The sequence below is a fragment of the Pelophylax lessonae genome, assembly GCF_965119305.1.
Source record: "Pelophylax lessonae genome assembly, chromosome: 1".
Classification (NCBI taxonomy): Eukaryota; Metazoa; Chordata; class Amphibia; order Anura; family Ranidae; genus Pelophylax; species Pelophylax lessonae.
In genome coordinates, this window is record NC_138768.1 from 848,289,860 (window position 1) to 848,304,058 (window position 14,199).

Sequence of the window (14,199 nt, forward strand, 5' to 3'; positions counted from 1 at the left end):
GATTGCCCGAGATTTGAGCAGCCTCCCTGTGTGCTAGATGGTGGTGGAATGGGACAGCTGCATATAGAGGAATTGATCTTTCCATATTCCTCCTGCAGCTGCCGAATGCCTGATTCTCCTCCTCTCCCTCCTGCAGGCATTCAGTGGTTGCCAGAGGAATATGGAAAGGTCAATTCCTCTATATGCAGCTGCCCCTCCTATCCAACATCATTTTTATTTTGCTGGCCACCCAGTGCTCTTCAGCCTCCCCTCTCCAGCCCCCCCAGTGCACTCCAGCACCCCCCAGTTCTCTTCAGCCCCCCACCCAGTGCTTTTCAGCCCCCTCCGTGCTCTTCAGCCCCCCTGTGCTCTCCAGCCCCCCTAGTGCTCTCCAGAACCCCCCCAGTGCTCTCCAGCCCCCCCCCCAGTGCTCTCCAGCCCCCCCCCAGTGCTCTTCAGTCCCCCGGGGGCTCTTCAGCCCCCCTGTGCTCTTCAGCCCCCCTCTCCAGCCCCCCAGTGCTCTTCAATCCCCCATCCACTCTGTGCTCTTTAGTCCCCCCTCCATTCTGTGCTCTTCAGTCCCCCCCCTCCACTCTGTGCTCTTCAGTCCTCCCCTCCACTCTGTGCTCTTCTGCCCCTCCCTCCACTCTGTACTTTTCTGCCCCCCCCCCCCTCCACTTTGTGCTCTTCTGTACCCCTCCACTCTGTGAGGGGGGGCGGGCGGGGTCGAGTGGGTTGAATCTTGGGTGAGTTCCCACACTTTTTTTCCCAGGACTTGACCCCTGATTATACCCCACTCTCCCTGGCTATTTTGGAGGTCCAGCGTGATAAGGTACTGTTTACTCCTTTCTTTCCTCCAAAACCATGGTGCTTAGGTTTGTTTCTTACAATGGGAACGGTCTGAATCATCCGGCTAAACGTTCATCCGGATGATATATATATATATATGAGTATATATATATTGCAACAGCTGGATTAAGGACCCAAAAAAAGATAATTTACAGTGAGAGACAAGTACAAAGTGTCTCAGCAAATGGAAGCATATAGTGTAACCATTTAACCATTTTAACTGGATTCAATTATGATTTTATCCATTAAATGGTGCTATAAAAACATAATCCATAATAAATGTAAACTCTTTTTTTTTTTTTTTTATTTGCTTTTTATATTTTATTTGTTTGTTTAATGTACCTTTTAGTATTGCATATTTCTCTATCAACTGTGACATGAAGAAAGCAAAGTAACGGTTTCAATAATTTAAAAAAAAAAAAAAAAAAACAGCAATTAATCTTTGTGACAACTACTTTTTGTAGAACAATTTCTACCTAATTAACTCAGAGTTATATGTATAAAAGAATGATGTGATGTATTAAAATTTGCTAGAACATAAAAGAACTAGAAAATAGATCTTTATTAGGAACCCTAAATGGTGCTATAAAAACTTAGTCCATAATAAATATAAACTCTTTTTTTTTAATTTGCTTTTTATATCTTATTTGTTTGTTTAATGTAACTTTTAGCATTGCATATTTCTCTATCATCTGTGAAATGAAGAAAGCAAAGTAACGGTTTAGATAATTTTATTGCATAAAAAAAACAACAGTTAATCTTTGTGACAGCTACTTTTTGTAGAACAATTTCTACCTAATTAGCTCACATATCTTGGTTTGTTTTACCAATTTACCTTTTGAATTTAAATCTGGTCTCAAGAGGATAATATAACATTTAGGAGTAAATATGCAACCCAAAATTCCCAAGTTAGAAGCTATTATAGCAAATATCTCTACAAGCACAGTGTTCGTCCCTGTAACACTCATATAGGCTGGGATAAAAGCGATCCAGACACTGCAGAACACCAGCATGCTGAAGGTGATGTATTTTGCCTCATTGTAACTGTCTGGTAAATTTTTGGCGAGGAAAGCCACAAAAAAACTCACAGCTGCTAGAAGTCCCATGTAACCCAGGAGTATGGAGAATGCCAGAGTAGATCCTTCATTACATTGAAGGATAATTCTATCAGGATATAGGTCAGTGTTACTTTCTGGAAATGGACAGGCAGTCAATAACCAAATGATGCTAATTAAAACCTGGATAAATGAACAAAGAAAAACCAAACAGTTGGGTATTTTTACTCCAATATATTTTCTCCAGAAACTTCCAGGCTTGGTGGCCTTAAAGGCCATGTAGACCATAATAGTTTTGGCTAGAATGGAAGATACAGCCACTGAAAAGATGATTCCAAAGGATGTCTGCCGAAACATGCAGCTGATAGGTCCAGGCCGACCCAAAAACAAAAACACACAGAGGAAGCTCAACATGATGGAGACCAGGAGAATGAAGCTCAAGTTTTGATTATTAGCTCTGACCACTGGAGTCTCTCGAAATACAATAAAGACACAAAAAATAGTGGATGTTTTAACAAACAGTAAAACAGAAATAACTGAGACCGTGAGAGGAGCTGGGTCATTCCCGTAAGATAGAAATTCAACAGGTTTTGGTACACACCGATTGTTATCATTTGGCCACTCATCTTCTGAACACTTCTGACATGAACCTTTATCCAAAAGAAAAAATCTACAGTGTGAAAAACTATTAAAATATCCTTATTTTAGACAATATGTTTACTAACAGTTAGAACATATGACTAGGGTTGAGCGAACACGGACTGTATTATTCGTGTTCGTACCGAATAATTGGATTTTTGTTACCCGAACACGGACACGAACACTTTACTGTATATTCGGGTAAAAATCCGTGTTCGGTCGTTTCATTTCCGGGTTTTGCATGCTTTGGCACGCTTTTCATGGCGGGCTTTTAACAGCCAATCAACAAGCATTTAACTGGTGTGCCTAAGCCATCCCAGCCATGCCTGCAAATGTATCAGTAGCTGTGATTGGCCGTCTGAAGCATGTGACCAAGTCTTTATAAGTTTGAGGCAGCGCCGCAGCGGCGTCATTCTGCTGCTTAAATCAGGGAGAGAGCACACATCAACGTGCTGGCTGCTGATTAGGGACAGACAGGCAGGAAAAAAACATTTGTGTCCGGATAGAATTGAGGGACAGGTCGGAGTGTTTTAGGCAGGGCGAGTTGTAGGCATTTTAGGGATAGAGTCTGCTGATTTTTAGGGAAAGTGTGTTCTACAAACTACAATCGATATTGCTGTGTGGAGTGGGGTCTGCACTTAGTCCCGATCTACGATCTCTTATCAATCCTTTTAGGGATAGAGTCTGCTGATTTTTAGGGAAACTGTGTTCTACAAACTACAATCGATATTGCTGTGTGGGGGGTGGGGTGAATCTGCACTCAATCCTGATCTACGATCTCTTCTCAATCCTGTTAGGGATAGAGTCTGCTGATTTTTAGGGAAAGTGGGTTCTACAAACTACAATCGATATTGCTGTGTGGTGTGGGATAGGAGATAGGCAGGTGTCAGTGATCCACATCCATTTTGCTGTGTGTGGGCTGCAGTGAACACAATCTTTTTGGGGTGCAGTGAACACAATCTTTTTGGGGTACAGTGAACACAATCTTTTTGGGGTGCAGTGAACACAATCTTTGTGGGGTGCAGTGAACACAATCTTGGTGCAGTGAACACAATCTTTTTGGGGTGCAGTGAACGAAATCCTTTTGGGGTGCAGTGAACACAATCTTTGTGGGGTGCAGTGAACACAATCTTTTTGGGGTGCAGTGAACAAAATCCTTTTGGGGTGCAGTGAACAAAATCCTTTTGGGGTGCAGTGAACACAATCTTTTTGGGGTGCAGTGAACAAAATCCTTTTGGGGTGCAGTTAACACAATCTTTGTGGGGTGCAGTGAACACAATCTTTGTGGGGTGCAGTGCACAAAATCCTTGTGGGGTAAAGTGAACACAATCTTTGTGGGGTGCAGTGAACACAATCCTTTTGGGGTGCAGTGAACACAATCTTTGTGGGGTGCAGTGAACACAATCTTTTTGGGGTACAGTGAACACAATCTTTGTGGGGTGCAGTGAACACAATCTTTTTGGGGTGCAGTGAACAAAATCCTTTTGGGGTGCAGTGAACACAATCTTTGTGGGGTGCCGGGAACACAATCTTTTTGGGGTGCATTGAACAAAATCCTTTTGGGGTGCAGTGAACACAATCTTTGTGGGGTGCAGTGAACAAAATCCTTTGTGGGGTGCAGTGAACACAATCTTTTTGGGGTGCAGTGAACACAATCTTTGTGGGGTGCAGTGAACACAATCTTTTTGGGGTACAGTGAACACAATCTTTTTGGGGTGCAGTGAACACAATCTTTGTGGGGTACAGTGAACAAAATCTCATACTTCTGAAGATTTGAGGGTGCTGCCTGTTCCATACTCCTACTCCTCATCCATCCTTTTAGGGGTACAAACAATAGTAATTGGGGCCTAGTGTGGTTGTGTACGTGTGAGATACATACACTTTTTTGGATCATATTTCCTATTCTGCTATTCAATAAAAACCTTTGGGGATCAATTAAATTGCGGGATAGTCTGTGTTGGTACGTGTGAGATCCACCTTTCCAAGTTTTTGAGGTTCATCTCATACTTCTGAAGATTTGAGGGTGCTGCCTGTTCCATACTCCTACTCCTCATCCATCCTTTTAGGGGTACAAACAATAGTAATTGGGGCCTAGTGTGGTTGTGTAAGTGTGAGATACATACACTTTTTTTGATCATATTTCCTATTCCGCTATTCAATAAAAACCTTTGGGAATCAATTAAATTGCGGGATAGTCTGTGTCAGTACGTGTGAGATCAACCTTTCCAAGTTTTTGAGGTTCATCTCATACTTCTGAAGATTTGAGGGCGCTGCCTGTTCCATACTTCTCCTACTCCTCATCCATCATTTTAGGGGTACAAACAATAGTAATTGGGGCCTAGTGTGGTTCTGTACGTGTGAGATACATACACTTTTTTGATCATATTTCCTATTCCGCTATTCAATAAAAACCTTTGGGGATCAATTAAATTGCGGGATAGTCTGTGTTGGTACGTGTGAGATCCACCTTTCCAAGTTTTTGAGGTTCATCTCATACTTCTGAAAATTTGAGGGTGCTGCCTGTTCCATACTCCTACTCCTCATCCATCCTTTTAGGGGTACAAACAATAGTAATTGGGGCCTAGTGTGGTTGTGTACGTGTGAGATACATACACTTTTTTTAATCATATTTCCTATTCCGCTATTCAATAAAAACCTTTGGGGATCAATTAAATTGCGGGATAGTCTGTGTCGGTACGTGTGAGATCAACCTTTCCAAGTTTTTGAGGTTCATCTCATACTTCTGAAGATTTGAGGGTGCTGCCTGTTCCATACTCCTCCTACTCCTCATCCATCCTTTTAGGGGTACAAACAATAGTAATTGGGGCCTAGTGTGGTTGTGTACGTGTGAGATACATACACTTTTTTGGATCATATTTCCTATTCCGCTATTCAATAAAAACCTTTGGGGATCAATTAAATTGCGGGATAGTCTGTGTCGGTACGTGTGAGATCCACCTTTCCAAGTTTTTGAGGTTCATCTCATACATCAGAAGATTTGAGGGTGCTGCCTGTTCCATACTCCTCCTACTCCTCATCCTGCCTTTAGGGGTACAAACAGTAGTAATTGGGGCCTAGTGTGCTTCTGTATGTGTGATATACATACACTTTTTTTTTGATCATATTTTCTATTCCGCTATTTAATCAAAACCTTTGGGTATAAACAATTAAATTGCGTGATAGTCTGTGTCGGTACGTGTGAGATACACCTTTCCAATTTTTGGGGCGCATCTCATACTGCCGAGGTTTTGAGGGTGCTTCAGTCTGCCTCCTGCCTGCTCCTCCTACTCCTCTTCCTCATCCTGCCTTTAGGGTACAAAAAATTGTAATCGGCGGGGCCTAGTCTGTGTTTGTACGTGTGAGATACACCGTATTATAAAATTTTTCCTATTCCGCTATTCAATAGACACCCTTTTGGAGTATAAAAAATTAAATTACGGCATAGTCTGTATCGGTACGTGTGAGATACACCTTTTAAATTTGTTTGGCGCATCTCCTTCCCCCGCCAAGGATTGCAGGGCGCTTCAGTTTGCCTCCTGTTCCCAACTTCTCCTACTCCTCTTCCTCATCTTGCCTTTAGGGTACAAAAAATTGTAATCGGGGCCTAGTCTGTGTTTGTACGTGTGAGATACACTGTATTATAAAATTTCTCCTATTCCGCTATTCAATATACACCCTTTTGGAGTGTAAAAAATGAAATTACGGCATAGTCTGTATCGGTACGTGTGAGATACACCTTTAAAATTAGTTTGGCGCATCTCCTTCCTCCGCCAAGGATTGCAGGGCAGTTTGCCTCCTGTTCCCAACTCCTCCTACTCCTCTTCCTCATCCTCCCTTTAGGGTAGAAAAAAATTTAATCGGGCCTAGTCTGTGTTTGTACGTGTGAGATACACAGTTTTTTATCCTATTCCGCTATTCAATATACACCCTTTTGGTGTAAAAAACATTAAATTGCGGCATAGTTTGCATATTTGACTGTGAGATACACCCGTGCGATACTGTTGTTGTTTTGTTCCGCTATTCAATAAACACCTTTCTAGGGCAAGATCTTAAATTACAGAAATATGAGGAGACTGTCAAATAAGGGCCGTGGCCTCGGTCGTGGTGCTGCTGGTAGAGCTCCTGTTGCAAGGAGAGGACGTGGTCGATCTGTGCCAGCTACACGCACAAGTGAAACACCTTCCTCAAGTGTGAGTAGGCGACAGAACCTGCATCAGTATTTGGTAGGGCATCATACTCCCCTAGAAGTGATGAGGCCAGAACACAGAGAGGCGATAGTAGATTGGTTTGCTGCTGACAGTGCCTCCAGTTCCTTCACATTGTCTCCCACCCAGTCTACTGCAGAAAGGTCAGAGTTGGCACCTGCAGCCGATGTCCAACCGTCTTTCACCTCACCCCCTTGCAAATCAGGCAAGCAGTCTGAGCACCAAGCCATACAGCAGTCTCTTCTTCTTTTTGATGACTCTGTCAGCAGGGTTTCCCAGGGGCATCCACCTAGCCCATCCCCAGAAGTGGAAGAGATTGAGTGCAGCGATGCCCAACCACTTATTTCTCAAGATGAGTACATGGAAGGACCATCACAGCACGTCTCCGATGATGACGAAACGAAGGTGCCAACTGCTGCGGCGTTCAGCATTGTGGAGACCGACAAGGAGGGCAGGGGTGAAGACAGGGTGGAAGATGATGTGGAGGACGATGAGGTCCTCGACCCCACATGGAATGAACGTCATGCAGGTGAATTGAGTAGTTTGGAGGAAGAGGCGGTGGTCGCACAGAGCCACCAGCACAGCAGAAGAGGAAGCAGGGTGCAGAAGCGGAGCGGCCGTGCCCTAGACACTATGCCTGCTACTGCCCAACGCAGCAAGGGAATGAGCGCACCAAAGTCAGCTCAAAGGAGTTCTCTAGCGTGGAAGTTCTTTAGAAAATGTGCTGATGACAGGACACGAGTGGTTTGCACCCTGTGCAATCAGAGCCTGAAGCGAGGCATAAACCTTCTCAACCTGAGCACAACCTGCATGATCAGGCATCTAAGTGCAAAGCACGAGCTGCAGTGGAGTACACACCTTCAAAACCAAGAAACGTCTCTGGCTCATCCTGCTTCCTCTTCTGCTGCAGTCTCGGCCGCTCCAGCCACATCTGTAGTGATACCGGCACCTGCCACCCCGCAAACAGACGATCTGTCAGCAACACCACCACCTGGGTCACCAACAACCATCTCCACAATGTCCCGTGGAAGCGTTCAGCTTTCCATCTCCCAAACACTTGAGAGGAAGAGGAAGTACCCCCCTACCCACCCGCGATCCCTGGCCCTGAATGCCAGCATTTCAAAATTCTTGGCCTTTGAAATGCTGTCATTCCGTCTGGTGGAAGCACAGTTTTAAAAACCTTAAGTCGGTGGCTGTCCCACAGAACGTCATGCCCAGCCGCCACTACTTTTCCAGGCAAGCCATCCCTTCCCTGCACAACCAAGTGGGAGAAAAAATCAGGTGTGCACTGCGCAACGCCATCTGTGCCAAGGTCCACCTAACTACCGATACGTGGACCAGTAAGCACGGTCAGGGGCATTATATCTCCCTAACGGCACACTGGGTAAATGCAGTGGCGGATGGGCCTGAGGCGGATAGCAATTTGGCGCATGTCCTTCCACCACCGAGGATTGCAGGGCGCTTCAGTTTGCCTCCTGTTCCTAACTCCTCCTACTCCGCTTCCTCATCCTCTACCGCCTCCTCATCCGGACAGCGTAACACCTTCACCACCAACTTCAGCACGGCCAGGGGTAAACGACAGCAGCAGGTTTGGGGGACAAACCACACACCGCGCAGGAGTTGTGGAAGAGCATGGAACAGCAGACAAATGAGTGGTTGCTGCCAGCGAGCCTCAAGCCCGGCCTGGTGGTGTGCGATAACGGGCGAAATCTCATAGCAGCTCTGGGCCTAGCCGGTTTGACGCACATCCCTTGCCTGGCGCATGTGCTGAATTTGGTGGTGCAGAGGTTCCTTAAAAATTACCCCGATATGTCAGAGCTGCTGCAGAAAGTGCGGGCCGTCTGTGCGCAATTTCGGCATTCTCACCCTGCTGCTGCTCGCCTGTCAGCGCTGCAGCGTAACTTCGGCCTTCCCGCTCACCGCCTCATATGTGACGTGCCCACAAGGTGGAACTCCACCTTGCACATGCTGCAAAGACTGTGCGAGCAGCAGCAGGCCATAGTGGAGTTTCAGCTGCAGCACGCACGCGTGAGTCGCTCTGCGGAACAGCACCACTTCACCACCAATAACTGGGCCTCCATGCGAGACCTGTGTGCCTTGTTGTGCTGTTTTGAGTACTCCACCAACATGGCCAGTGGCGATGACGCCGTTCTCAGCTTAACTATCCCACTTCTATGCCTCCTTGAAAAAACAATTCGGGCGATGATGGAAGAGGATGTGGCACAGGATGAGGAGGAGGAGGAGGAGGAGGATGAAGAGGTAACATTTCCAAGGCTTTCAGGGCAGTCATTCGCAAGGGGCTCCGAGAGTGGGTTCCTGCACACACAAACGCCAGGGACACAATTGTCCAGCAGGGGCACAGTTCTGGAGGATGAGGAGGATGAGGAGCTGGAGGAGGAGATGGAACCATGTTCACAGCAGGGTGGCACCCAGGCCAGCTCATGGCCATCACTGGTGCGTGGCTGGGGGGATACAGAGGACACGGACGATACACCTCCCACAGAGGACAGCCTTTCGTTGCCTCTGGGCAGCCTGGCACACATGAGCGATTACATGCTGCAGTGTCTCCACAACGACCGCCGAGTTGCCCACATTCTAACTTGTGCTGATTACTGGGTGGCCACGCTGCTGGATCCCCGTTACAAGGACAATGTACCGTCCTTAATTCACTCACTGGAGCGCGATCGCAAGATGCGCGAGTACAAGCGCACGCTGGTAGACGCGATGCTGCTGGCATTCCCATCTGACAGCGGGGCCACAGTGGAAGCACAAGGCAGAGGAGGAGGAGGTCGCCAACGCAACCAGGGAACCGCCAGCACCTCAGAAGGCAGGGTTAGCATGGCCGAAATGTGGAAAAGCTTTGTCAGCACGCCACAACAAACAGCAGCACCAGCAGCTCAGATGGAACGTCTTAGCAGGAGGCAGCATTTTACCAACATGGTGGAGCAGTATGTGTGCACACGCCTACATGTAGTGAATGAGGGGTCTGCCCCCTTCAACTTCTGGGTCTTCAAATTGGGCACATGGCCTGAGCTTGCCCTTTACGCCTTGGAGGTGCTGGCGTGCACTGCAGCCAGTGTATTATCTGAACGGGTATTTAGCACGGCTGGGGGCGTTATCACAGACAAGCGCAGCCGCCTGTCCAGAGACAATGTGGACAAGCTCAAGTTCATTAAAATGAACCAGGCATGGATCCCATGGGACTTTTCCGTACCTTGTGCAGATTAGCAACGGATACCGACCTTACCCAGCCATTGTTCCATTTTTGCTCTCTTTCTCACTCTTTTGGGGTGTACCCTCATTTAAAATTTGTGAAAAGAAGCAGTGTTGGCTACCTCGTCCTCCTCAGGGCCAGATTAACGTAGGGGCTATTGGAGCTGCAGCTCCAGGCCCCTACCTTTTATATAGGCCCCGGGTTGGCCATATGCACTGTTACCGCTCTTCTGTCACTTGTAAACACAGAAGTCTGGCTTCTATGCTCGCTTCCCCAGGCAGCACCCTCAGAACCTCCCCACACAGCGCGAAGGCCGGACAAGGAGGGACAGTTGCCGATGCATGGATGTGTTTATGGGCTTCAGAGACAGCATCCCATGTTGAATTAGGCATGCATGGCTGCACCCTTCCTCCTCTGGGTGCATGCCAAGGCACGGCCCTTAAGGCCCTTCAAAATCCTCAGCACCAAGCCCATGATGCTCTTAATCCGGCCCTGGTCCTCCTCCACCGCTGCTTCCACCTACACCGCCCATAGGTGTGCGCAGCCTATTGCATTAGGGTGTGCACCCCAAAGTTTAAATACACATGCATGTGTTTGCCTACATGTACATGGCCCCGATACATTACTCTCCCTGCTGGCAAAGAGAAATAGAGCAGAGCAGGTCCGAGGGAGATCTTTCCCATCTCCTCACTGGCAAACAGAGAGATAATGCTATGTGCCCTAGGTGATTAGGGTGTGCCCAGGCACACCCGACACACCCTGTGCGCACGCCTATGACACCGCCACATCCACCACCACCTCAACCTCCTTCCTACTCCATATGGGCCTTGTCCTTCAGAGATGAAGAACATTGTTTTATTTTTCTGTTTTTTTTTTGTTGTTTTAAGTTATTTCCCTATCCACATTTGTTTGCAGAGCACTTGCCATGCTCTTAATTACATTTTGCTGCCATTTGCAGCATTCTAGCCCTTTCCTTTGGTGTTTTAGAGCCATTTTAGTGCCTGAAAGTTCGGGTCCCCATTGACTTCAATGGGGTTCGGTGTCCGGGAAAAGTTCGGCAAAAGTCCGGGACACGGACCCGGACTTTTTTTTAAAGTTCGACCGAACCCGTCGAACACGGACATCCAGGTGTCCGCTCAACTCTACATATGACTATCCCTCGCTCCAAAACGTTTGCTTCCACCATTTCCCTAGGATCAGATGCTAGCTAAAAAGAAGGGAGCTGTCCTTGATTTTAATGGACCACAGGAAATATTACATGACATCATGAGTATTCACTCATCTAAGGACTTCCCACTGGCACATTTCAGCCACATGGGCTTAATTGTAGCCATACACCTTTCATCTGGGACTGTCAGTTTGGTTTAGTGAATGTGAATACTCATGATGTACCGTATTTATCAGCGTATAACACGCACTTTTTCCTCCTAAAAATGGAGGAAAAAGCAGCAGTGCGTGTTATACGCCAATATTAAAAAAAAAAAAAGGCCAGGAAGCATCGCCGAGAGCAGAAGGGGCGGGCCGGGCCAAGGAGAAGGAAGGACGAGCTGTCATAAGAGCAGAAGGAGGCGGGCCGGGCCGAGGAGAACGAGAGAGCACAGTAATCGGAAGTCCCGCCTATGACAGACGTCACACGTCTCGGCAGAGGAGGCAGGACTTCCGATGACTGCGCTCGCTCGTTCTCTCTTCTCCTCGGCCCGGCTCGCCCCTTCTGCTCTTATGACAGCTTGTCCTTCCTTCTCCTTGGCCCAGCCCGTCCCTTCTGCTCTCGGCACTGCTTCCCGCCCTTTATTAAAACAGATTCGGACAGTTCCAATGGCACTTGCGAGGCTAAATATTTGGACACTGTGCCTGCGAGGCTGCATATATTGACACTGCTGATGGGCTTCATATATGGACACTGCTGATGAGGCTGCATATATTGACACTGCTGATGGGCTGCATATATTCACACTGCTGATGAGGCTGCATATATGGACACTGCTGATGATGCTGCATATATGGACACTGCTGATGAGGCTGCATATATGGACACTGCTGATGAGGCTGCATATATGGACACTGCTGATGAGGCTGCATATCTGGACACTTCTGATGGGCTGCATATATTGACACTGCTGATGATGCTGCATATATGGACACTGCTGATGATGCATTGCTGGACACTACTGATGAGGCTGCATTCATGGTGACTGGTGAGATGCCATTTGATTTAAAAAAAAAAAAATTCAGAGTTCAAAGCTGTTTATTTTAAATTTAAGCTTTTTTACTGAAATTTCTCTCCAAATATTGAGGTGCGTGCTATACGCCGATAAATAAGGTAATGCAACAACATGTTTTTTTATCTACGGAATATTTTTTTTTCCATAAAGTTAATAGTTCTAATAAGACCTGATGTTTATCTAGTCACATGCATTTTGAAAATAAAAATATATATAGAGTCATGCTATATTTAGATATGATACTATAGCAGAAGTTCATATGCTTTTTCTGGGAAACATTTGAAATAACAATCTAACAATGAAAGAAAAAGCAGCTTTTTTTTATAGTATCAGGCTCTATTAATGTATTTGTCTCCAGGATTTTTATATTTTATTTTGGATAGAATAGAACATTTTTGAACCTCTGTTGATGGCAATTGCTAACTGTACATTTTTTTTTTACAAGATTTTCAAATTTTTTATTTCCCAGTTATAATTGACTCTGAAAAAGGAAGCTGAAGAAATCTATATTTTAAAACCAAAAATAATTTTATCACTTATTTTTTTCTAGGTTGGAGAGATCTCTCCTGTACTCCTGTCCTGGGTGATATTTGCTAGCAGAGCAAGAAGTAAGAGAAAATCCTTTCAACAATGCCAAAATAGCACCCACTGCTTCCTTAGGAACCAGTGATTGCAGAAAGTTGTTATATATAGAAATGGTAGAAATATTGCCAGATGGCAAAAGTTCAGGCGTTCATTCAAGTGCCCGAGTGCCATTTCATTCAAGTGCCAAGTGAACCTAGGTTTAGACTGAACTATAAACTCATCCCGAGCTCTGACATGAGGGAGCAAAAGCTCTGGCTTTACCAAGATGGCTACAGACACAGTCCACAGAGAAACACATTGACGCACAGGGGTTCATTGGTTTAATACTGTGTATACATCACTGTAGGCAATTTGATGGCTTATTATGGCTGCTGTGGTTTTATGTAAAATACACATGTTTTTACTGATGCATGCTTGTGCATGCTTTTTTTCTATGTTTCTGTTTATAAATAAAAAATGGCTTTTACTGTATATAAACTATGTATCCCATCTTGCCTCTAAAGTCCAGCCAAACTTTTATTTTTCTTCTTTGGGCTACAGACACAGAAACATAATAGGATATTGTGGGGTTTATTAAAGGCAAATAGATTGCTCACTTTGCAAGTGAAGCAACAGTTAACATGGATATTTTCCCCAGAGCTTAGTGAATTTTACCTTTGAAATAAGAATAATAATTATAATAAGAATAATAAAAATTAAAAATGAATGACAGAGAGGGGTGTGGCTAGCCGGCGCATCACATGGCCGCTTTGTGAGACAGCTCTCTCCCTCCATGGGCCGTTTTAGCGGATTCCACCAACTAGGAGCTCCGGAATTGCGCCTTATCCCTTCCCCACATCTACCTGCACACGCCAGGATGTCGGCCAGAAAGAGAAAAGGCCCGATTAAGCTGCAAAAGATGCCGGATTTCTTCTCCCAGCACCGCCGTCGAGCAGTCCAAGATGGCGCCGGTGGTTCCACAGACAAACAGCTCGGCTCTCTGTCTCCTCTCTGTCCCGACTCGCAGGCTGCCCGCGCACTGCATGGAGGATCCACACCGCCCTCAACCTCCTCTAGCCCGGTTAAAAGCAAGCCTTGACGAGCAGACTCCTCAGACACACCTCAGGAGGTAAGCCTCTTTGACTCTTCCTTGGAGGACACTAGGGAACTACATGATTCTATCTCCGCTTTCCCTACTGCAAACCAGCCTGTCATGGACACAGTCTTAAAGGACATGCTTGTCTCCCTGAGATCAACCATCCATGCAGACATAATGTCCCTAGCCCAGCAGTTTAAAACAGAGGTGTCAGCTGTCGCTGTCAGGGTCTCCGATATAGAAGATAAAATGGGGGAGTTCGCCGCCACTTTTAACGATATGGTGGATGCGCATAACGACAGGGACACTGAACTTTTGCAGATTCAACGGAAACTAGCAGATCTAGAGGATCGTTCACGACGGAACAACGTGAAGA

At 46.1% G+C, this 14,199-nt stretch overlaps 1 protein-coding gene across 1 annotated transcript; it reads right to left on the minus strand.

Annotated features, from left to right (window-relative positions):
- Positions 1-1,619: 1,619 nt before the first annotated feature.
- Positions 1,620-13,772, minus strand: LOC309549759 (vomeronasal type-2 receptor 26-like; the record flags this gene model as incomplete). Its single annotated transcript, XM_082250269.1, has 2 exons — positions 1,620-2,553; positions 13,591-13,772. 2 exons carry the CDS (start codon positions 13,770-13,772, stop codon positions 1,620-1,622), a joined length of 1,116 nt encoding a protein of 371 aa, XP_082106395.1.
- Positions 13,773-14,199: the final 427 nt, after the last annotated feature.